The 26550-nt window shown below is 43.8% G+C and overlaps 1 protein-coding gene across 2 annotated transcripts in view; it reads left to right on the top strand.

Annotated features, from left to right (window-relative positions):
* Positions 1-6673: 6673 nt before the first annotated feature.
* CDC14A (cell division cycle 14A) overlaps positions 6674-26550 on the top strand; it is a 111851-nt gene continuing 91974 nt past the window's right edge. For both annotated transcript variants that reach the window (XM_073643038.1, XM_073643037.1), the window contains exons 1-3: positions 6674-6938; positions 11242-11332; positions 20578-20653. In XM_073643038.1, coding sequence (XP_073499139.1) covers positions 6896-6938; positions 11242-11332; positions 20578-20653 — 210 coding nt within the window. In that variant the 5' untranslated portion in view covers positions 6674-6895. The remainder of the gene's footprint in view (positions 6939-11241; positions 11333-20577; positions 20654-26550) is intronic.

The following is a 26550-nucleotide window of genomic DNA, read 5'->3' as shown; positions in this document are numbered from 1 at the left end:
AGGCCGTGGAAGGCTAACAGTAGTTCCATAAGCCTTCCACTTACGGATGATGCTCCCAACAGTGGAGACAGGTAGGCCCAACTCCTTGGAAAGGGTTTTGTACCCCTTGCCAGCCTTGAGACCCTCCACGATCTTGTCTCTGATGGCCTTGGAATGCTCCTTTGTCTTTCCCATGTTGACCATGTCTGAGTGCTGTTCACAAGTTTGGGGAGGGTCTTAAATAGTCAGAAAAGGCTGGCAAAAGAGATCTTTAATCCACACATGTGAAGCTCATTATTCTTGGTGCCTGAACTACTTCTTAATACTTTAGGGTGACCAAACAGAATTCTTGTGGTTTGAGGGGTTGAATAATAAATGATACTCTGAATTAACTTTTTACGTTTTAAAAAAAAAAAAAATTGCTGCAGTGCATTTCCCACTTCCAGGCTGATCTACAGTACAAATGTCACAATGCCAAGAAAATTCCGCATGTGTCAACCAGCTAAATCTGCAGGGGGTTGAATACTACTTGTAGGCACTGTATATATGAAAGCTTTTTTAAATTTTTTACTTTACTTTTTAGTTCTTTCATGGGACTTTAACCTGGGATTGGCTGATTGCTTATGATATATGCTGGAATATCATAGTATTGCAGTATATAGTGTAAATCTCAGTCTATTTGAACCTCAGCATATAGCAGAGCTTCAGAGAAGTATCAAGATGGTGGTGATGGGGGCCTTCAGCAGGCCCCCAGCTGCCATAGTAACTCATCGGCGCCCCACAATGGCGTCACAGGGTGCTGATGCGAACTGGCAAGCATGAGCAGTGGCGAAGTTCCATTTAAATGCCTTTGTCAGAGATAATCAGCACTGTTTAAATGTTTAATAGCCGTGGCCGGAGAAACAATGTTAGCTCTCTAATATACTGTAGGGAAGGAGATCAGCTTCTGATCCCCTTCCACACGATATCACCCCCACAATCATGTAAGGGATATTGCGTTAAGGGGATAATAGTAACCATCTTTTCCTAAAAGGCAAAGGTTCCTTTTGGGGACCCCGAGTTTCCAGGGCCTGGGTGTGATTACAACCACTGCACCTATTATAGTTACGCCCCAGTCAATAATGTATCATATCCAGCAGAAGGATTTTAATGAGTTCCTCCAGGTTCATCTGAATCTAGAGCCTGGTACAGGGGTGGATTGGACAAAGCAGCACAGGAAAGAGGAACGGCATGTGAACGAACAATACATCATGGGACTCCTGCAAGATGCGCTCAGAAAAGAAGTGCAGGTAATACAAGTATATTGTAAAGTGGATTGTTTTGAATGTAGGTTAAGACGTAGTGGAAAACCGCTTTAATCACAGTGCCCATTCAAATGAATGGGTTATCTGTGTAATGCAAGAAAGGAGATGTCCTCCGAGCTGTGAGAGTCTTAGACTCAAAATTCAATAATACAGTATGTAAAATGAGGTTTTTGAGCTGGACAGCACCTTTTAAGAGGATTTTCTGGGAATCAAGAAAACCAGTAGGGAACATTTTAAAATAAATAATTATCTATTACTTACCTGCTCCAATGTTCACCACCATTCCTGCAGTGAAAACGCCCCGTCCATCACTCATGTCACTGTTGCCGCCAATCACTGGCCTCAGTGGTCACATCATGTACATGCAAACATTACTGCCGAGACCAGTGGTCACGTGAATGCTGGACAGAAGGTCATCACTGCAAGACTGGCAACATTGGATTGGCAAGGACTTCATTAGGTAAGTACTGGTTATTTATTTATTTTAGAACATTCCCTATTTTTTTTATATACCTAGACACTAAAAAAGCGTAGAGTGGGGTCATATATCTTAAGAAAATAGCTAACCACCTATACACAAAATGATATATGCCCAAATAAAAGAGAAATTCAATCAATTGAATACTTTATTGTATTCTAACATACCATTGTTTTTTGTTTTTGTTTTTTTTTTACCGCCATTCGGCTCGATCTCGAGCCATGGCGACTTGATGAATGAACGATCTATGGCAGGGGTGGGCATCTAATTTTCCTCAGGGGCCACATGAGAGACCTTGACTCTTCTCTCGGGCCGAATCAATAGGCTGAAATTAATTCTGCTCAATATTAATATTAACATATTCATTATAATAATTATATTAATATTAATTGTATCACTTAATACTGAGCAGAATGAAGTATGCTGACATCCCCCTATATACTGTTTTACCCTGCATATTGCCCCTTCTATAAATCGTTTGAGCTGTCACACAGCATGAACCCCCCACAGCCTCCCCATGTCCAGCATGAGAGCACCATAGCCTCTCCATGTCCAGCATGAGATCCCCATAGCCTCCCCATGTCCAGCAGGAGAGCCCCATAGCCTCCCCATGTTCAGCATGAGAACTCCACAACTTCTCATGTCCAACAGGAGAGCCCCATAGCCTTCTCATGTCCAGCATGAGAGCCCCATAGCCTCCCCATGTCCAGCATGAGAACCCCACAACATCCCATGTCCAACATGAAAGCCCCATAGCTTCCCCATGTCCAGCATGAGAGCCCCATAGCCTCCCCATGTCCAGCATGAGAACCCCACAACATCCCATGTCCAACATGAAAGCCCCATAGCTTCCCCATGTCCAGCATGAGAGCCCCATAGCCTCCCCATGTCCAGTATGAGAGCCCCATAGCATCCCCATGTCTAGCATGGGCGCCCCATAGCCTTCCCATGTCCAGCATGAGAGCCTCATAGCCTCCCCATGTCCAGCATGAGAGCTCCATAGCCTCCCCATGTCCAGCGAAACATTCGATACACATAAAAAAAACACCACATACTCACCTCGCTTCTGTTCCAGTTCCCGTTCCCCCAGCACTCTGCCTCTGCTCCTGTCTCCGATGCACTGACTCTCTGCAGTGCACAACTGATGCGATTAAATGACCAATGCATTCACCGCGGATGGAGATTCACCGTGGATGGAGACGGCAGAGACAGCGGTCGGGTGGGGGAGTCACGGTACGGCCCGTGGGCCACTGTTATCAGCTCCTCGGCTGGATAGGTCTGCGGGCCGGACTGGAACAGCCAGAGGGCCGGATGTGGCCCACGGGCCGCATTTTGCCCAGGTCTGATCTATAGGAAATGGATCTTGTGCAAGCCTAGATAGGTCCACCAGGCTCTTCTCCGCCATTATTTTGATAGTATCAAGCCATCGGGTTGCTGGTCTTCCTCTTCGCCTTGTTCCTTCTAGTCTTCCGAACATGATGACCTTCTCCAGTGATTGCTCTTTTCGTATGATGTGTCCAAAATAGGCAAGTTGTAGCTTGGTGATCCTTGCTTCCAGTGACATGTTTGACTTGATTTGTTCCAAAATTGATTTGTTTGTTCTCCTTGCCACCTGTGGTATTGAGAACATCTTCTCAAGCATCACATTTTGATGGTGTCGATTATTCTTCTGTTTTCTTTCTTTATCGTCCAGGTTTCTTTATCGTCTAGGTGTATACCATTGTATACATAGCATTATAATGGTATGATAAAGTGCTCAGTGCTTAATAGTGCCTGTAGCAGTGGAGCCAGAATTGCGGGACCTAAAGAAGTATATCGCACGAGCCCCAAACTTCATAATATGAAATGAAAACTTAAAGGGAATCTGTCACCCCCTGGGACTTTTCTAATATGGGCATATTGGTGATAGAAATGTAAATCTATACTTACCTGTATGTCCCATATTAGAGGTTTGCTTGCTTTGAAATACCTTTTTATTAAATTAGTTTTGACAAGCTTTGCGTCTGGGGGATGCGAAGAAATTCCCACCTATTAACTTAATTTCTATATCCTTCCCTCCCCTGCATGTCACAGTGCCCTGTAACGTGCAGTTCCCGTGGCAGGATCCCGCGTCTATGCAATTTACCTTGTACGGAAGGCGCAGTAATCCCTGCCGTCGGTGTAGCCTTGTGGAGCAGGGATCTTGTGCGCAGGCACCGGGAAGGCAGAGTGACTCACCGGCGCCAGCGCACAAGATCCCTGCTCCACAAGGGGAGGGAAGGATATGGAAATTAAGTTAATAGGCAAGGATTTCTTCGCGTCCCCCAGACGCAAAGCTTGTCAAAACTAATTTAATAAAAAGGTATTTCTAAGCAAGCAAACCTCTAGTGTTAGCCATACAGGTATATATAGATTTACATTTCTATCACCTGTATGTCTATATTAGAGGTCTGAAAAGTCACAGGGGTTGACAGATTCCCTTTAAGGAATATTAACATAATTCAGCAAAAAGGTGCAAAGCATGTATCACAATACATATCAAATCCTCACAATGTGTTACAGTGATGGAATAAATTGCTAGGTGCTTAAAGTGAATCAGACAGCAGACTTTCGCACCCCAAACTATTTGTGTGCATGTAGCTCTTTCAAAGAGAAGTCCAGCAATACCTTTACAGGACCAGTTTGTTCCTCTGTTCCTGAGAAATCAGCATTTGAATTGATATGCAAATGAGGCTGGAGAGCTATGGTAAATCTGAAGTCTCTGTCACTCCAGCTCTATTTCTGGCCCAGTGCCGCCTCCTCCAGCTTGATTGATGGTTCCTTTGCCTGAAGTCACACAGCATAGAAGCTGAAAACGTTAAAAACGTAAGGTACTTAGAGAGCGTTTTTTGATCAAAGCGTGCACGAGCCATCCAACTATGTCAAGGTGTACCTAAATATGGATGGTCTCTAACTCCCTATCACTAATATTATACCTCTCCATGTGCCAAACCAGACCTCATCTGAATGTGGAGTGAAAGGAAACAAGGCATAGTTCTCAATTACAACCTTGCCTTGGAAAAATGGGTGGATATGGAAGCTGCGCCTTGGAGGGGGCCACACCCCTTAAAAAATAGGGCCAGCACACCTTTAGTATTAAATTAAAGTACAGGTGCACAAATACGCTATGCGGCCATATTTTGGTGACATAGCGTAGTTCTGCACATGTGCATTAATTTAATACTAATGGAGTTAGGGCCCTATTTTTTGTACAGCATAGAGGCTGTCAGTCACACAGGAGGAGGCGGTGCTAGGCGGAGAATAGATCTGGAGTGACAGAGGCTTCAGATCTACAAATAGCTCTTCTGCTTCATTTACATATTAATTCAAACGCTGATTTCTCAGTGATGGACTGGCCATGTAAAGGTATTGCTGGACTTGTCCTTGAAGTAATTTGGGGAGTGATATCATGACAGAGCCCCGAGGGAGCCATTCACTTCAATGAAGCCGATGGACACTTTGGACACTGGCCTGTCTCCCTCCTGGCAGTGTTCACCTTTTTCAGACATACACAAAAACATGGTATGAAATATCTGAAAAAGATGAAGACCCGATGTAGTCCTCAATGGAGAGCACTGTATGTGGGTGAACCTGGCTGAACCTGATTTATAAAGGAGATCTAACGTGGAGGCAGACGACTATTAATATTACTGTGGTTGCACATATGGGCAAGTAATCAGGGGTCCACTCAACTCCGCAATGTCCAGTACTCTCATACCTTCTTGTGCACACTTGTTGGGCAGCTTAGGATAGCTCTCATACTTCTTCTTAAAAGGAACATGCCATTATATATTGCCATTATATATTGATGAGGGAGACCTGTCAATCACCTGGAGTGGCATGTGGAGAAACTGGCCAGGGGCCGCACCGGACTAGTCATGGCTCTCCCTCTCTATAGTCCTGACTTTCCAAGCTGTTTTCTCTGAAACCCTGCAGCATTTCAGAGCCGCACATACGCGGCCACAGTCGCAAGGCCAGGCTCTGTATCCCGCTGTCCGTACATCATGGATCTAGTGACCGGTTCCCTCTAAGCACGGCCGGCGCTAATCATAGGAAATACTTCTGTCGGGTTATACACTCAGCGGGCCCATCGTACAGCGCAGTAATGAGCCTGGCATTTATGTGAAGGGCACCATGTTGGGCACCAGGTTTGCCCCTCAGTAGGAATTCTATCAAATCCCTTTTTCCTAAATGAACCTTTGGAGCTGAGATATAAACCCTGGTGGTTAGTGGGATGGCGGGTGAGGGCCCACAGATTGGCTATTGACCACTGGTGGACATAGAAGAGGGCCCCTGAGCAAGAACAATATATGGGCCCTTTTCAATTCAATGCCTGTGACAGAAGCAAGTTGCCACTTTGGAGGTGTTAGTGGCCCCTTACGTCTTGGGCCTCTGTCACGGGTAGCACCATTGGTCTGTCGGCCCCTCGTGTATTGCTCCAGTGGCGGCCATGTACCCGGTCTCCTAGGACCACGCTCCGCCAGTTATGTGTCTTCTTGCAGTGAAGGGTGTGAATGTGGTGAGGACACACTGGTTACAGTCCCCAATGTAATGATTTCAGCCATAATTATTTTACCACACAAAAAATGGCCTCAGAAGACAAAACATAAGTGCAGTCACTGTGTTATCAGGGGCAGGTGGCCCTGTGAGAGGTTTCCAGTGGGGCCCTGGAATGTCATGAACACTTGTCCTGTTAGTAATACACGGTGCTGCAGCACTGCTGCCGGTCACTGCTGACCGCTGCGGGTACAGGAGGAGGAGGAGACGGCCTCCTCACAGCCGAGTCTCCTCCTGCCCGCCCCGCAGCGCTCAGGCACTGCAACAGTTAAAACCTCAGCGCTCCTTACTTCACCCTGATTGGCCGGGAGACACAAAGCCCTAGTAACGGAGGCCGGCCGCGGATTGGCTGGCGGTTACCAAGACGTGCGACTTTAAGAGAGCGGACACAGAGTGCAGGGGCAGGGGGAGAGGCTGACACCACGGGGGCAAGACGGGAAGAAGTGCTGCAGCGGCGGCGGGAAGAGGCCGGGCGGGAGAGTGATGTGATAGCGTAACGGGACAGGAGGATTATCCGGGGGCAATGCCAGGGGAAGCGGCGCTCTCCCTGTGACCGGGGATGGAGAACCAGGAGCTGATCAGCGCAGCGGAGATCATCAAGGGTAAGAGCCTCTGCACCCACCGCAGGGTATGGAGCATGTCCTCTGCCGCTTTATCTCTGACCCACCGTCAGTGTTGTGCTGCTCGGTGCACACTGCGCACCTAATGCCCAGGGATGCCCTGCAGACTGCTCGCCCACTGCCTGTGCCCCACACATGAGGAGTGCGGCCATCCCACCCGTGAGAAGTGTGGCCATCCCACCCGTGAGAAGTGTGGCCATCCCATCCGTGAGAAGTGTGGCCATCCCACCCGTGAGAAGTGTGGCCATCCCACCCGTGAGAAGTGTGACCATCCCACCCGTGAGAAGTGTGGCCATCCCACCCGTGAGAAGTGTGGCCATCCCACCCGTGAGAAGTGTGACCATCCCACCCGTGAGAAGTGTGGCCATCCCACCCGTGAGAAGTGTGGCCATCCCACCCGTGAGAAGTGTGGCCATCCCACCCGTGAGAAGTGTGACCATCCCACCCGTGAGAAGTGTGGCCATCCTACACGTGAGAAGTGTGACCATCCCATCCACTAGAAGTGTGACCATCCCATCCACTAGAAGTGTGACCATCCCATCCACGAGAAGTGTGACCATCCCATCCACGAGAAGTGTGACCATCCCATCCACGAGAAGTGTGACCATCCCATCCACGAGAAGTGTGACCATCCCATCCACGAGAAGTGTGACCATCCCATCCACGAGAAGTGTGACCACCCCATCCACGAGAAATGTGACCATCCCATCAGCGAGGAGTGTGGTCATCCCATCCATGAGAAGTGTGACCATCCCATCAGCTAGAAGTGTGACCATCCCATCAGCTAGAAGTGTGACCATCCCATCCGCGAGGAGTGTGGTCATCCCATCCATGAGAAGTGTGACCATCCCATCCACGAGAAGTGTGACCATCCCATCCGCGAGAAGTGTGACCATCCCATCCACGAGAAGTGTGACCATCCCATCCACGAGAAGTGTGACCATCCCATCCACGAGAAATGTGGCCACCCCATCCGCGAGGAGTGTGGTCATCCCATCCATGAGAAGTGTGACCATCCCATCCGCGAGAAGTGTGACCATCCCATCCTCGAGAAGTGTGACCATCCCATCCGCGAGAAGTGTGGTCATCCCATCAGCTAGAAGTGTGGTCATCCCATCCATGAGAAGTGTGGTCATCCCATCCATGAGAAGTGTGGTCATCCCATCCATGACAAGTGTGACCATCCCATCCATGACAAGTGTGGCCATCCCTGTCATCACTCATCAGACACATTCTAAAGCAGATTCCTAAAATTCTTGTCTGATCTTTTTGAATTGCCTAAGAAGTATAAAGGGATCCTACAGATTATTGAGAAAATGAAAGAAAATCCTCAGATCTGTGAGGGATACAAGATTGCAGAGATTTCTTTTAGACGCGTTGGGTCACACTTTGTAAATCACTTGATGGAAGAGGATGTGATCCTTATTGACGGCCGTCACATTTATTTCTTATGACCACAGATCACAGTGGTAATCTAATCAGCTCCCGCTGTGTCAGTATGTCAAAGCCAAATAGAATCAATGTAAACTGTAAACTCACCGCTCCTGTGTGTATGTATATAATTACCGTATATATATATATATATATATATATATATATATAGTCCACAGTTTACTTTCAGAACCTGTTTTCATGTAAAGTGCATTGTTCCTCAGGTCCACTTCCTGTATTGTGTGTCCTTGTGGTGATACATTCTTTGTCCCCATAGTAACGGGACTCTCAAGTGTTTCACAAGCGTAGCCACGCCGTCGTCACCGACCACAGTGACATTGGGTCCCCGAGATGTTACAATCATAGTGCAGCTGTGAACGATCCATAAAATAATAATAAATCACACGTACACAGTGTAATCTACGTGTACAGAATTGTCCCATCCTATAGAGTGGGCTCCTGCTCTGCTGTGAGATAATCTGCTGTGGATCCCTTATATTAATGCTTTGATAATATCTATATTATCTATAGTAATAATAATCTTGATATTATTAATGCTTTGATTATATTAATGACTTGATAATCCATATATATGCCCATGTACATGAAGATTTTGGGTTAGTAGAAAATGACCCAGAGATGTCATTTTTGTTTTTTATACATACAGTACAGACCAAAAGTTTGGACACACCTTCTCATTTAAAGATTTTTCTGTATTTTCATGACTATGAAAATTGTGCATTCACACTGAAGGCATCAAAATTATGAATTAACACATGTGGAATTATATACTTAACAAAAAAGTGTGAAACAACTGAAAATATGTCTTATATTCTAGGTTCTTCAAAGTAGCCACCTTTTGCTTTGATGACTGCTTTGCACACTCTTGGCATTCTCTTGATGAACTTCAAGAGGTAGTCACCGGAAATGGTCTTCCAACAATCTTGAAGGAGTTCCCAGAGATGCTTAGCACTTGTTGGCCCTTTTGCCTTCACTCTGCGGTCCAGCTCACCCCAAACCATCTCGATTGGGTTCAGGTCTGGTGACTGTGGAGGCCAGGTCATCCGGCATAGCACCCCATCACTCTCCTTCTTGGTCAAATAGCCCTTACACAGCTTGGAGGTGTGTTTGGGGTCATTGTCCTGTTGAAAAATAAATGATGGTCCAACTAAACGCAAACCGGATGGAATAGCATGCCGCTGCAAGATGCTGTGGTAGCCATGCTGGTTCAGTATGCCTTCAATTTTGAATAAATCCCCAACAGTGTCACCAGCAAAGCACCCCCACACCATCACACCTCCTCCTCCATGCTTCACGGTGGGAACCAGGCATGTAGAGTCCATCCGTTCACCTTTTCTGTGTCGCACAAAGACACGGTGGTTGGAACCAAAGATCTCAAATTTGGACTCATCAGACCAAAGCACAGATTTCCACTGGTCTAATGTCCATTCCTTGTGTTCTTTATCCCAAACAAGTCTCTTCTGCTTGTTGCCTGTCCATAGCAGTGGTTTCCTAGCAGTTATTTTACCATGAAGGCCTGCTGCACAAAGTCTCCTCTTAACAGTTGTTGAAGAGATGTGTCTGCTGCTAGAACTCTGTGTGGCATTGACCTGGTCTCTAATCTGAGCTGCTGTTAACCTGCGATTTCTGAGGCTGGTGACTCGGATAAACTTATCCTCAGAAGCAGAGGTGACTCTTGGTCTTCCTTTCCTAGGGTGGTCCTCATGTGAGCCAGTTTCTTTGTAGCTCTTGATGGTTTTTGCAACTGCACTTGGGGACACTTTCAAGGTTTTCCCAATTTTTCGCACTGACTGACCTTCATTTCTTAAAGTAATGATGGCCACTCGTTTTTCTTTACTTAGCTGCTTTTTTCTTGCCATAATACAAATTGTAACAGTCTATTCAGTAGGACTATCAGCTGTGTATCCACCTGACTTCTGCACAACACAACTGATGGTCCCAACCCCATTTATAAGGCAAGAAATCCCACTTATTAAACCTGACAGGGCACACCTGTGAAGTGAAAACCATATCCGGTGACTACCTCTTGAAGCTCATCAAGAGAATGCCAAGAGTGTGCAAAGCAGTCATCAAAGCAAAAGGTGGCTACTTTGAAGAACCTAGAATATGACATATTTTCAGTTGTTTCACACTTTTTTGTTAAGTATATAATTCCACATGTGGTAATTCATAGTTTTGATGCCTTCAGTGTGAATGTACAATTTTCATAGTCATGAAAATACACAAAAATCTTTAAATGAGAAGGTGTGTCCAAACTTTTGATCTGTACTGTATATCCTTCATAAAGTGACTGATCTCATTTACTATAAATAGCAGACCAGTTAAGAGTTTTTTAATATATTATTTAACTTTCTTTTACATTTTCAGCGAAATTGCTTTAATCTGATAATCCCTAAAATCTGATAATCTGATGTGTTTCCTGCACTGGCCTGCAGTGTAATGGGCAGAGAGCAGACGCAGAACACTGGGCAGAGAGAACCAGTTCAGACATCATCTGATTAAAACCCAGAGTGATGGTAGCAGATTTTGTCTTTATTCCATAGCTGTATCCTGACCAGAAAAGCCGCGGCTGCTGCAGTGTCCTGTCCAGTATAAAGGGACAAATATGATTCAAAATGTCGTTTTTCCCACAATCATCATACCTGTTATTCATCCTGTAAAAGCGGAAATCATGATGGCAGGGTGAACGGAGCCTTTCACACTTTTCTAGAAATAATCCTGTGTAATTGCCGCCCTGGCTGATGACTCTACAGTAGCCGGGGATCCATGCGGGACCGGCCGTCACTACTCACCAGAGCTGTAACATTCACCATTGTTTCGTTCTTCTTTGTAGATCGCTTGTACTTTGCAACCTTGAGGAACAAACCAAAAAGTACCATAAACACTCACTATTTCTGCACTGATGAGGAGCTGGTCTATGAGAAGTAAGTATGGCTTGTTCTTATCTTGTGTATGGGTATTCTCCATTTTTCCTTGTTCTCTGTATTAAATTAATAATGTATTCTTTCTAATCAGATCTTGTCCAAAGAATTGATCTTGAAGAATGAGCTTTGTGATGAAATTGTTGCATTTTTATTTGATCATTGTAAATGGAAACATTCAGGGGGGTTAGATCAGTGTTCCCCAAACTCCCGCCCTCACGGCCCCCAACACATCATGTTTTCAGGATTTCCTTAGTATTGTACAGGTGAGAGAACATTGGGCAATTTCTGCTGCCTTCATATTAATTGTATCACCTGTGCAATACTAAGGAAATCCTGAAAACATGATCTCTTGGGGGCCGAGAGGACGGGAGTTTGGGGCATCCCGGGTCAGATGTATGGGTAGTTGTCTTGCTACCCTTTTCCCAAACAACAAGTTTTAGAACAAACACCGTACCATTCCAATATGTCCAATAACCATCTCATTTCTGATGCTCTGTAACTTGCCATCCACTTGTTTTGAGTGTGTGATTCTTCTTCTTCAGCATTCTGCCAGCACTATAGGAGCAGGAACTTCCTTTCCCTTACATTGCACCTACCATAGTCCCATAGCCCCCCTGTCCTAAACTGAAATTTTTCTATTTCATATGTATGCAGTTTGACAGACAGGAGAGTAGGAGCAGAGCGAACAAGACCCGACCTCCTACTTATTCATTTGGCTATCTGCAAATTTCTTTATTCACTTCTATGGATGTTCTGAGAATAGCCGAGCCAACTTGTTCATCTGTTGTCTTTGAATGGAGATATCTGCACCTGCCCAACCATCTTTCCATTCACAACAGGGCTCAGGGGACCCCCATTATCAAGACACCAGAGGTGGAAGCCACATCTATTACACATTTATTTTATGGCATACACCATGCCCAAAAATGTCTGAGATGGGTTTAATTCAGCTTTGGTGTAAAACAAGGTCATACTAGATTATTTATTTACAAAACAGCCTTTTCTTCTATATGTATAATATGTAATATATATGTATAATATGTAAAGAATCAGCAAAAACAGTCAAAAAAAGTCCCAAGTTTCAGATTTAAAAAATGAAACGAAAAAGTAAAACTATAAATAAAAAAAGTATAAATATTGTATAAAACTCACCCCCCAACCAATCAGTACTGTCCTAGCTCTGACCCCGTAACCCTAAATTAGCCATGTAATGAATAAAAATGAATGCCAAGTGTAAAAAGGACGCTATAGGATTAAAATAAATATCAATAATTATGAGATAGATAGAATTAATTCTAACTATAAAAATGTTTTAAAAAATCGACAGTTATATATGTAAATGTTATAAAGAATTGGATCTTTCTCAGGTCATGAAATAAATTATTTAGAAATCACGTCCACAGCCCGACAAATGCAAAGGTTAATGCTGTTAAACTCACACATTAAAAACTCCAAATACCTATTCTGAATACATAAAATCCAGAAATTATTCCCCCTAAGAGAAGCGGTAAAGATGCAGTTAGACGTGTGCCTTCAGGGAAACCCTTAAACTGATTCCAAAGGAAAATCTATCTTTTTTTATTGAATGTGCTGTGTGATAAAATCTCCGGGGGGATTTCATTTCCTTACAGGGATTAAGCTAAATAGATGCGGACTTGGCTATCAAACTGTGTAAAGATTTAGGCCTAATGGTTCTGGGAAAGTATGACAATCTCTGGTCTAGTGAACATGTTGTCTCACAGCACTGACCTAGTTTTCTGAAAAGGGCCCCATGATTTTTAATTCTGGAGTTTTTTGTTCTACCGCCGTTGTTTACCCCGCACCATTACTCTAGCAAATGGGAAAAACAATAAGGAAACAATAAGAGCGGATAATATGCTGCCATGAGAAATCTCTTAGCCCCATAATACCGCACATGCTGCATTTATTTTTTCTTTTTATTCATTGTCGCACTTAAAAAAGGCATAACTTGTATATTTTCCACCGATATACTTTTATCAGAGCCTGGTTTTTATTTTTTTGGGGCATTTATTTTTTTAACTTGTTGATTAACTTTTATTACCGTATTTTTCGGACTATAAGACGCACCGGACCATAAGACGCACCTAGGTTTTAGAGGAGGAAAAAAAAAAAAATGTAAGCAACAAATGTGGTCATGATGCACTTTTAAGGGGCAGGGGGTCTTCTGACACTGGTATAGGGGTAATGTCCCCCAATTCTGACAATATCCCCCATCCTGGTATATATGCCCCCCCCTTCCTTTTATACGTGGTCCCCATCCCCATCCTGGTATGCCTGGCATCCCTCCATTCTGGTATGCATGGAACCCCTCCATCCTGGTATGCATGGCACCCCTCATCCCTTTCCTGGTATGCATGGCACCCCTCATCCCTGTCCTGGTATGCATGGCACCCCTCATCCCTGTCCTGGTATGCATGGCACCCCTCATCCCTGTCCTGGTATGCATGGCACCCCTCATCCCTGTCCTGGTGTGCATGTCACCCCTAATCCCTATCCTGGTATGCATGGCATCCCTCATCCCTATCCTGGTATGCATGGCATCCCTAATCCCTATCCTGGTATGCATGTCACCCCTAATCTCTATCCTGGTATGCATGGCACCCCTAATCTCTATCCTGGTATGCATGGCACCCCTAATCCCTATCCTAGTATGAATGGTCCCCCTCATCCCTATCATGCTGCATATAAAAAAAATAAACACTCCTACTCACCTTTCTTCTCTCCTCCAGCACTGCGTCCTGTCTGCCTGCACTGATCTCTCCATGTGAGCTGCGCATGACGTCAATGCCATGCGCGTCTCACAAGTAGAGATCAGCTGCCGGAAGTCACTGCTCCCCACGCCGGGTCTGTGTGCGCGGGGAGCAGTGACTTCACTCTCCCTCATAGCCGGAACACAGCGGAGCCGCGCTGCTGCCGGCTATCTCGTGTGCCCGCTCATTAAAGGCATGAATATTCACCCCCTCCCCACGCCCATGGGCGTGGAGAGAGGTTGAATATTCATACCCTTTAACAGCGGGCACAGGCGATTCCGGCAGGATCCGCAGCACGGGCGTGGGGAGCAGTGAATATTCATTTTCTTTAGCAGCGGCGACAGTGTAGGCTGCAGCTGGCGGTTGCTGCCTCCTGTGCCCCGCTCCTCCACCGCTACCGCTCCCCCCACATATATATACACCTTCGGACTATAGGACGCACCCCCCATTTTCCTCCAAAATTTTGGAGGAAAAAAGTGCGTCTTATAGTCTGAAAAATACGGTAATTCTTTTTGGGAAAGAAAGGAAGAAAAACAGCAATTCCATTTTAATTAAAATAACATTATAGCTACAACTTGGTCTGAATATGTTGACACCAAATAAGTATGGTATATGTGTTTTTTTCACCACCTAGTACTTTTGCTCCATTATAAAAAGTTTTAGACCAAAAATTTTTTGGGTCGCTGCATCCAGAGAGCCATCATTTATTTTTATGTTATAGTTTACAAAGACATATTAGAGCTTGCTTTTTTGCAGAATGGGTTAAGTTTATATTTGTACTATTTTGAAGGTCACATTTATAGGTTATTGAGTATTAAAAAAATGGAAATGCATAAAGAGTAGTCATTTCTTTTTTCTACCAGTTATTATGATTGCGGCTGTATTAAAAATTTATTTTTTTTATGCTGAAGTAGAAAAAGGAGAAAAATGCATGGTCATATGTTTATAGCAGACCAAGGGGCATTTGTTAGGTCTTTAGCTTTCATAGTAAAGAGGGTCCATTGATTTGACAGAAGGAGCCTCTCCCTCTGTCAAACATCTTAGATGCAACATCTAATGGGTTGAATAATGGAGATCACCCCTGTTGGTCTTTAATCAGTGCCTGATGCCCAAGGCTGCTAGCAGCATCCTACATATTGGGAGCCACCTACTATAGCGCCATCTTTAAAAAAAATGGTGCATAAGAAATATTATCATTACCATCCACAGTAAAATACTATTGGTTAAGTGGGAACTGTAGAAATGGTATTCTGTGATGAGCTTATAAAGTGTGGCTTAGGCCTCATTCAGGCATCCGTTTTTTTCACGGATGAGAAATACAGACTGAGTTTCATCAGTGTCTTTGATCCGAGTTTCAGCAGTTTTTCTCAGATGATAAAAATAAAAGTTTATCCATCTTCTCCCTATCAGTCCATGAAGAACAGACAGCACTCGGATGACATACAAGAGCCATTGACCCATAGACTTACATGGCTGATTTTGATCTGACTCTCGGAACAGTTTTGGACATGTCAATGCGAATTTGCACAGATCACTTGGTCCAACAGAAAAAAATTGATATGTGAACGGCCTCATAGCCTCTCATAGGTACAAGTTCTGTCCATGAAAACAATAGAACATGTGAAAACCCCCAGACCCCGAATGTACCAAAATGGGAGAAGTGCTGAGAAGGGGAATATGCAAACAAACCGCAGGAGAAGCAATAGAGAAAACCTCAGCAAGATAATCCTTCACTGGGGAGCTGGGACTCCAAACAACCATCTAACTTGGAATATAGTCAGCCAAGACTGCATGTACATGGTGAGTGTAAATAGCCCCTCCAAGATGTGATAGGACAAACCAAAATGAGGAAGCGAAAACACCTGAACAGAAACAACACAACAAAGCAAAGACAAGAGCATTATCAGCAGTTGGACAGAGACACAACAGACAGGTCCAACAGAGACGGAAACCGACCCACAGCCCGAGCTCACTGAACTTGTACGTGAAAAACGGACACCTGAATGAGGTCTAATATAGTGGTCTTTCATGGACAATTAAAGGGGTTGTCCTCTACATAGATATTAGATGGATGGAAGTCCACCACCATATAACCCCATCGATCATATGATTGTAGCTCCGTCAGTAATTGGATGTAATCAGTGTATTGAGATGGCACAGCTCAACCCCGTACACTGTGTGATGTCTGTTCTTGGTTTCCCGCAGCTCATCTTCTAATGAAGTGAATAGGTCATAAATAATAAGGAATGGACAACCTCTGCAGTCATGAATGTGACTGTAGGATGCGGAACTAAAAAGTGTATGATGTGCACACTGTTACCATCAGGGCTGTTGAGTCGGAGTCGGAGTCAGTATAAAATGGACCGACTCCAACTCCTGAAATATATAATAAATTGGGTACAGTAGTTAAATGCAGTTTGTGGGGAATATTTTTTCATAAGAGTTTGGGAAAGTTATGAAATGTCCTATAAATGTCTGTCCTATTCCTGATCTAAGGGTCTAGACTTTTAGCTGAGATGAATCTGTGCTACAGTAAATTTATCACTTAAACATGAGCCATGTATGAGGGAGTCAGAGTTGGTGTCATGGAAATTGAGGAGTCGGAGGTTTGGCTTACCAACGCCACAGCCCTGGTCACCATTCTCCTGTTTTCCCTGTGTGATGGAGGCCACCTGACTGCATGTATGCCATTTACACAGTTGCGGTCACGTGCTGACTAGTCTCACCCATGAATAGAAGAGAAATGAGAGAAGCGCAGGAGACGAGTCAGTATGTGACCACAATTATGCAAATCGCATATATGCATTCCTGTTACTACCACCCGCACGAGGAATGCAGGGGAATCGTGACAGTGTGCTATACACACATAGTCATGACTTGGTAGTCTGCAGTTACTGTGGTTGCAGACTTTTCTTCTGACCCCTTTAAGGGTCAGTTGACTCGTATGTATACAGATACTGATCCCCCATTACACACCTATTTCCTGGCCTTTGGCTCTACGGCCTGTAATGTGAGCACTGTACATTAGTAGGACAGATATATAGTATAGTGCATATGATAATTTGTTCCCATGTAACCCTTTTAACACAGATTTCACCCGGGAACTCATTAATATTTAACAGTTTCCACCTACATAATAAAAGCAGAGGTGTAAATCAATCCTAGCCTGTATAATTAAGTTGTCTTTTAGTGTTTGGCATCAAGCAGAAGAGTGGTGGCATGTTCATGTATGGGTTTTTTTCAAGCATGACCTAATTTATCTCTTTATTATGTAGTATTAGCTCCTGTATAAAAGAGCTTTCCTTCCAGCAATTGGATCTTGGCTGCAGTTTTCCAGCTGTTACAGCTCTTAGATGTTTTTTGATAAATGGTGGGAGGTTATTTTTCCAGTGTGACCTGGGGTTTAGAAGGCATCCTACCAGGGACTCGTATACATGAGCAGTGTGCACCAAGGTGTGTGCAGACCATGCAGTATTGTAGATTTTTTTCTTACGGGGGTCAAGTTCTTAAGTTGAATCATCTCAAAATAATATAATAAGGGAGGCATGTGTATTGTGTTCTTGTATTAATGCACTTTATCAGAAAGTCACCTTTAAAGTTGCTGCCTGGTTTGGAAACTCACTTAAAAATGATGGATTACTGGAGACTAGCTGATATGATGGGGTCCGTTATAAGGACCCTAAACTATTTTAAATGAAACCAATGTGTAAGTGCAGTGGGGAAAACTAAGGGTGCGTCGTCCCCAAAGAATTTGAATGGCGCACGCTAATTCCAACTACCCACTGCAGTGAGAAGAAATGAGAAACATGAGACCCCTCGTATCATGATCGGTGGGAGTCCCAGCAAATAGATGCTTAAAGGGTAACTATCATGTAATAAAATGATTTATATATTATAGGGACTGCTGTGGGGTCCTGATTCATGGGGATCTCGAGACTCCTACTGATTGGTAAAACCTGGACTCTGTAGTGTGCGCCTCATGCTGGACACATGGGGTGGTGTCCTGGCTCAGTAGTAAGCCTATGGGTTTTCACCAGTTTATTGGGGTTTCTGGACCCAAACACCCCTAAGCGTCTCGATCAGCAGCCCATGTAATATATAAAACATTTTAATAATCAATAGTTACCTTTTAACACCTACACATTGGATAGGTGATAAATGTTGATTCCGGATAGTCCTTATAATCCTGTTTAATCCTTTATGTGCATCTTCCCGTTCATTGTATATTGTGTCTCATAAGTGCATCATTCACACATGAGCGGCGATAATAAACCCTTTTATGTTCTGTAATTGTATACATGAGTCACTGTATGACATGTCTTCATTTTACTGTGATGCGACCTGAGTAGCACAACTGAGCTAACTGGTCTCATTACCATCAATTCATACATTGACATTTGGAAAGCTGGGTCCGCAGCTCCTCTGTGCAGCGAGTGTGATTGTGCCTGATGTGACAAGATACGGCGCCCTGAGGGGTACATTGCTAGGCAGTAATATTGTAACAAAAGGGAGCTGAGAACACCACACAATGGCTCGGACGCGCTCCCCACCTCTGATTTTGTCATGTTTCCTCTTTTCCACTTTCTCTAGCTCCTGATCAGCCATCCCACACCTCCTTCTTATCTATGTCTTATATCCTCCTCATATCCCTCCGCGTGCTATGAAATGAAAACATCAGAGTATGGAACAAAGAGAAGGATTATTATAATTAGACATAAAGTTAGTATTACTATAAATAGGTGTCACGGGTGTGTCAGAGGTGACAGACAGTCGCCCTGCAGTTGGTTGCAGGAGATCTCTACGTTTGGCATTACAGACATCTTCTTAGATGAGAGGCTGTCTTTGGGACCAAGCGGCTACCTCTTGCCTGGGTGTGTAAATACCTGATGTGTCTGAGAGGGAGGTGCCGGCTATATTCATTACTACTTGTGAGGCTTAGCAGGAGCAGTACTTCGTCCTCTCTGGAGCTTGAGGCCGAGTGCACATTTGGAGTCGTCTAAAGCTAAGCAATTTCCCCTTTTGTCTACCCTTGTTGTCTATAGAGTGTAGTGGAGATCGACTAGTGCTCATCTCCTCCCTTCTCTAGCCTTAGCTATACGCCAGGGAAAGACAGGGCGAGGTACGCGTCTGCGATTGGTGCAGAGCCAATATAGGGACGTTAGTTGAGACTAGGAGGACTCCACTTCCCCCCCTTTCCCTATTGTCTGGGCTCCCTTTCCCTTTTCCTTTTCCCTCTGTGTTGCTCTAGTCTTTCCCACACCTGGCGTCACAATAGGGAATTATACAAATTTCAATCACATCAACCAAACCCACTGACTTTGTCGGGACTGGACGACTGTCTAATTTGTGTGGTGGTATCCTAAGTCTTGCCCCACCGATGATGTCAGGGAAATAAAGGATCAGGCATGTAGGAAATCAATATGCCTGATCCTTTGCACTGAAGGAGATAAGCTGCTGCCAGAGTTGTGTGGCAGCTTCTTACTGCCCTCTTCCCATTGAGAACATATGCAATACACGTACATATTTTGGGGATGGGGTCAAGGGAACAGCAGTTGGCCAGTGCGTCCATGGCAGGCAGGTATCTAAGGTGTATGGCCAACTTATTATTTTCTTCCTGTCTGTCATCGTATTAAGCGGACGTGTATTGTAAAGTTTTGCATACACGTGAGATCACTGTCAGCAGTCCCACATGTACATGAGCACTTGGTTGGCTTCGCGTTCAGGTGTTTTCAATGGGGAGAGAGGAGAAGAGCCACTCATCTCCCCTGAAAACAAAAGGATTCCATCCTAATCTCCCCTTCATCATCAGTTGCGGACAGTCTGGATTCTGATCCATCTGAAATTGGCGGATTGGTCAACGTTCATCTCATGTCTACGGGGGCATTAAGGGTCCTTTTGCTTGAGCAGATTTTCTGCCCCTAATGATATAGAAAATATAAGAAGTCAAAGTCTTGTTTTATATGCGTCAGTCATCGTAAATGTGCCAACTGCATGGGGACACCCATTACCACAATCGTTATTCCCTATTAAGCTTGCAATCCTGTTGGCACTTGGGGGTGTTTTGTGGATAGTCTGATTTTTACAACTATGATGATGATGATGATGGTGCCTGTTAATGCAGCAATGATCACGGAAGAGGGCTTCTATGAATGTCTGCTCTACCGATCATTGGACCGTGTATAAGGATCTTAAATGTAGGTTATGTTTTTCCGCTTTCTGTAACTGATTTTTCGCAAGGGAAGCAGAGTTTGTCATGTGTAGTTTGTCAGCAGTTTGTTATACCGTGAAATTGAACATGTGGATTTCCATTGGACTGTAGTTATTCTCACAGCATTATCCCAATGCACAAAAAGTCTAAAATCACATCCCATGTCACCCTAAAAGGATGATCACAGAACGTCCCCACCTTCTTGTGTCTCTTACCTCTCGTGTCTGTCTTCGGGTATATGGTAACCTAAGACTCTTGTCTTTCAGCTTCTATGCAGATTTTGGGCCTTTGAACCTTGCACTTCTCTACAGATACTGCTGCAAACTCAACAAAAAGCTCAAGGTGAGTAACTTCAGAAGTGATTATTGTTTCTCATTTTTACCCATTAAAAATCGATTTTTTTTGTTTAACCAAAATAGCTGATAATTGTTCATTATAGTCAAAATCGGTCATTTCAAATGACTTTTATTTAGGGTATGATCACCATAAGTCTTGCTGTTCTTCTGTTATCCTTCCTGGTAATGTACGATTACATTTTTAAATGGGTGTTACCATTTCTTTGTCAAAGGGACCGACTCTCATACACTTTGAAAGCTCGTGCAGTCGACCCTCATTTCGGTCCAAGTGCAATCCAACAAAACATCGGATCGCTTTCGGACCAATGTTATTCTATGTCAATTTTTTATTTTTTTTGCTCTTACAGATTCTTTCCTAGGAAAAAATCATAGCATGCCTGAGTTTGACCCAATATTTGGATCACATTCGGTCATGCAAGTCAATGAGTGCATGGAAAACACCGGACTGCACTGGGATGACATCTGTCAGTCTATTTCCACAGACTGACAGAATGGAGAAGATGGAGACTTTTTTTTTTCATCCGAGAGAATCTGAGCACACTACGATCACACTCTGATCAAACCCTAATCAGGGTCAGATCTGAGTGTGATTTGCGTAACTGGTGCAATTCTTTTGGATGACAGAATATACGGTGGTCTGCACCTGCCCTGACATTGTCCAATTATTGCTGACAGTGACAGACGCTAAAGTCAAGAAGGGCAGTAACACATAGTTGTCCACTCATTCATACATTTCCAGGAAGAATGAAAAAGGAAAAACAAAACACAGCGTTCTAAAATATGGTCCCCAATTGTCATTTAAAGAGTAGCTAAGCTTTGAACTTTCATATATATATATACATATATATATATATATATATATATATATATATATATATATATATATATATATATATATATATATATACACAGTACAGACCAAAAGTTTGGACACACCTTCTCATTTAAATATTTTTCTGTATTTTCATGACTATGAAAATTGTACATTCACACTGAAGGCATCAAAACTATGAATTAACACATGTGGAATTATATACTTAACAAAAAAGTGTGAAACAACTGAAAATATGTCTTATATTCTAGGTTCTTCAAAGTAGCCACCTTTTTGCTTTGATGACTGCCTTGCACACTCTTGGCATTCTCTTGATGAGCTTCAAGAGGTAGTCACCGGAAATGGTTTTCACTTCACAGGTGTGCCCTGTCAGGTTTAATAAGTGGGATTTCTTGCCTTATAAATGGGGTTGGGACCATCAGTTGTGTTGTGCAGAAGTCTGGTGGATACACAGCTGATAGTCCTACTGAACAGACTGTTAGAATTTGTATTATGGCAAGAAAAAAGCAGCTAAGTAAAGAAAAACGAGTGGCCATCATTACTTTAAGAAATGATGGTCAGTCAGTCCGAAAAATTGGGCAAACTTTGAAAGTGTCCCCAAGTGCAGTTGCAAAAACCATCAAGCGCTACAAAGAAATTGGCTCACATGAGGACCGCCCCAGGAAAGGAAGACCAAGAGTCACCTCTGCTTCTGAGGATAAGTTTATCCGAGTCACCAGCCTCAGAAATCGCAGGTTAACAGCAGCTCAGATTAGAGACCAGGTCAATGCCACACAGAGTTCTAGCAGCAGACACATCTCTTCAACAACTGCTAAGAGGAGACTTTGTGCAGCAGACCTTCATGGTAAAATAGCTGCTAGGAAACCACTGCTAAGGACAGGCAACAAGCAGAAGAGACTTGTCTGGGCTAAAGAACACAAGGAATGGACATTAGACCAGTGGAAATCTGTGCTTTGGTCTGATGAGTCCAAATTTGAGATCTTTGGTTCCAACCACCGTGTCTTTGTGCGACGCAGAAAAGGTGAACGGATGGACTCTACATGCCTGGTTCCCACCGTGAAGCATGGAGGAGGAGGTGTGATGGTGTGGGGGTGCTTTGCTGGTGACACTGTTGGGGATTTATTCAAAATTGAAGGCATACTGAACCAGCATGGCTACCACAGCATCTTGCAGCGGCATGCTATTCCATCCGGTTTGCATTTAGTTGGACCATCATTTATTTTTCAACAGGACAATGACCCCAAACAGGCTGTGTAAGGGCTATTTGACCAAGAAGGAGAGTGATGGGGGGCTACGCCAGATGACCTGGCCTCCACAGTCACCAGACCTGAACCCAATCGAGATGGTTTGGGGTGAGCTGGACCGCAGAGTGAAGGCAAAAGGGACAACAAGTGCTAAGCGTCTCTGGGAACTCCTTCAAGATTGTTGGAAGACCATTTCCAGTGACTACCTCTTGAAGCTCATCAAGAGAATGCCAAGTGTGTGCAAAGCAGTCATCAAAGCAAAAGGTGGCTACTTAGAAGAACCTAGAATATAAGACATATTTTCAGTTGTTTCACACTTTTTTGTTAAGTATATAATTCCACATGTGTTAATTCATAGTTTTGATGCCTTCAGTGTGAATGTACAATTTTCATAGTCAAGAAAATACAGAAAAATCTTTAAATGAGAAGGTGTGTCCAAACTTTTGGTCTGTACTGTATATATTTCTGGCACTTTAGTTACTTGACAATCACTTAAAAGATCTCTGAAAAGTGCGAAGCTGGAGAAGCAGCCGTGCTCAGAGCGGATTCCGGGTCAGTAGAAATTCATAGGCTTTCTATTGAATTCGTCCTCTTCTCTGTGCACTCGCTCAGGCCGACACTGTGCGCTCCTGCCCTTTGAGCTTTGCACTTTTCAGTGGTCTTTTGTGCGATCGGTGGGGGTTTTAAGGGTTTCAGCACCCAGACTCTAACCAATCTGAAAAGCAATTAAAATGCCTGAAAAAAAAAAACAAACTGTTCAAAGTTTAGTTACCTTTTAATAGTGAAGCCAAGTGCTTTCTTAACACTGACATATTGAGAGAGGGGGCAGGCCCTCTTGACCTTTTTTGGGCTATGCGGTAACCCAATGCACCTACTGTAGTACAGGCATATTTGTGACGGTGAAAGATCAGAGCTTTAGCTCCTTGGGATTTGGGCAAGGTCAGTGCCGGCTGCTTTACTAACTCTGTATTCACAATTCATTGACCTGACATTAACTTTTTGTGTACCTGATGAGGCTTGTCTCCCGCTACAGTGGATGGATTTTCCTATTAATGAGCCTGGCAGGCAGTATCCAGGAGATGAACTGGCATTAAGACGGCCTCTCTCTTGGAATTAAATGAGCCAGTGTTAGTGCTCCCCTTCCCCCATTGTATAATCTGCCCCTCCTCGCTCCATTCTGATTGTGCAAGGAATCCGAGATCCGTGAGCCCTGCACAAAAGACAAGTCTGTATCTCCGCTGGTGAAATCTGAGCAGAATCTTTTAACAAGCTTGCCTGAGCAGCAAGTAAAGGTTGCTGAATGCGCACCCTTCGTTCACCTGCCAGGCTGCTTCTTTCCCCTTGACATGGCTCTACTGAAGCTACTTCGTCGACTTACAGGGGTATTAATTATTTATAAGGTAAACTATGTCCGCCATAGCTGTCAGTTGTGTTAATGCACAGCCATTGCCAATACCCTGAATATGTCATTTCCAATTCAGTGAGAACTGTGTTCTGCTGCTCTCCGCATTGTAGGGAAGTTGGTCTGATCAGTAGATACATCCCTCTTATCGATCCGGAGATTGCACCAGGTTCTCTCCTGGCACCAGCTGCAAACAGATGATTTTCTCTTGGGAAGTCCCAGCTTGTATGTGGAAGGGGAAACATAGTCAACATTTATCCGAAGAGACCTCTAAGTAATACAAGGACAGCTCATATAGACAATGGTTAAAGTGGGATATTCCAGTTTTAGTAAATAAAGTTTAGGAATTCCATGATGACTAGATTACATTTTCTAACATTGGTACACCGGCAGACTGAGAGATTCCCCAAAGCAGACTTTTCATTAGGGCCAGTGTATAAAAACCCCAATCTTGATGGAATCCCCCTTTTTCTCCCATTTAAGCTGTATTTACACTAAAATATTCTTATGAATGAGTTTTCGTCAGAACACTCGTTTCGCAAATAACCTTGCAGTGTAAACAAGCGGCCTTTCACCCTATGAAGGAGCAATACGATCATTTGTTGGGTGGAATGATCTTTAAGCTTGTATCAAAATCAGCAATGCAAGTCAATGTGTCCGTGAAATCATCAGAACGTACTCAGATGAGATCACGGACTGTCTGAATGGAGAAGGTGGAACCATCAGAACGTACTTGGATGAGATCACGGACAGTCAGAATGGAGGTGGAACCATCAGAACGCACTCAGATGATATCAGGGACTGTCAGAATGGAGAAGGTGGAACCATCAGAACGCACTCAGATGATATCAGGGACTGTCAGAATGGAGAAGGTGAAACCATCAGAACGCACTCAGATGATATCAGGGACTGTCAGAATGGAGAATGTGGAACCATCAGAACGCACTTGGATGAGATCACGGACTGTCAGAATGGAGAAGGTGGAGCCATCAGAATGCACTCAGATGAGGTCACGAACTGTCAAAATGGAGAAGGTGGATCGGTCAGAACTTACTTGGATGAGATCAGGGACTGTCAGAATGGAGAAGGTGGAGCCATCAGAACGCATTTGGATGAGATAACGGACTGTCAGAATGGAGGGGGAACCATGAGAACGCACTCTGATGAGATCACGGACTGTCAGAATGGAGGTGGAACCATGAGAACACACTCTGATGAGATCGCGGACTGTCAGAATGGAGAAGATGGAAGCATCAGAACGCACTTGAATGTGATCGCAGATTTTCAGAATGGAGAAGGTGGAAAAACTTTTTTTTTCTTTTTTTACTTCTTCACTTACGAGGAAAACTGATGACACTTGGACCACTCTGATCAAAATAGTCTGTTTTTCTCATACGTGGAAAAATCGGATGTGTGAATGAGCCTTCACACTGAATTCCCTGCCATGTATCAGACCCAACCACCTGTCAATTAACCAGAGTAGGGTGGTGCTAGGCAGGGATTACGGCGTGAGGCTGAGGAGCTTTAAGTGCACCGTCACACCCCAATGCACTTCCAGACACACATACGGAACTTCAAAACGCTATTTCTTGTTGCTGAAGCATCGCTTTGGGGTCATAAAGACATCAACTCTCTTATCTTTTAAACTACTACACCGACATATAAATGTTTGGGGGTGTAGAAGTTTCTTTACAGGCTCTCTTTAAGACTTTTGTATTTGTATTGTTAATCTGATAATTACAATCCCGCTCAATCAAGACAGAACCCCACTGGTAATTATCATGAATTACAGATTCGCTTGTTAGAAAGGCTGTGTACAAACAATGTTATCCTAAATGCCGAAGAACAATGTGTTACTATGGAAGACGCTGTGCAGTTGGACACCACAATAAGCTGCAGACATTTGACTTGTAATCTGATTTTTCTTAATAGCAGACAATTGTGCAACGGTTGTTTAGACATCGTGAATTACCGATGAGGTGAAAACAGCACATTTATAGTACCGATGACATTTCGGGGCCATTAAACTGCTCCATATGTCCCATGAAGGAAAAGTGTAGGCATGGTGAAAATCTAACATGTCTGCCCTTGTTTCTCTTTACATCTGTGCTTGAGATGCCCAGATATACATGAGTACATTCTGGAAGCCCTGATCACTTATTATGGAAAATTGCTGAAAGATTACTGGCATGTAATTGAGCTCTACTTTGTGGCCACCACCATGGAAAAGTTTATTTTTTATAATATTTGGGTTGCATGGTGGAGCGAAGAGGAAATGGAAAGTGTTCAACCATGGATACCAAGCAGCTGAATTTAAAGGATATCTTAAGCTCATAAATGGGTAAAATTTCAAAATGCTTGTAAAAACATGCAACTTTGCAATTTATCCCTTATTAAAAAAACTT

This window comes from Phyllobates terribilis, unplaced genomic scaffold (assembly GCF_046119375.1).
Source record: "Phyllobates terribilis strain yellow unplaced genomic scaffold, ASM4611937v1 Scaffold_8__6_contigs__length_399053987, whole genome shotgun sequence".
NCBI classification, from domain to species: Eukaryota; Metazoa; Chordata; class Amphibia; order Anura; family Dendrobatidae; genus Phyllobates; species Phyllobates terribilis.
This window is presented reverse-complemented; position numbering and strand designations above follow the sequence as displayed.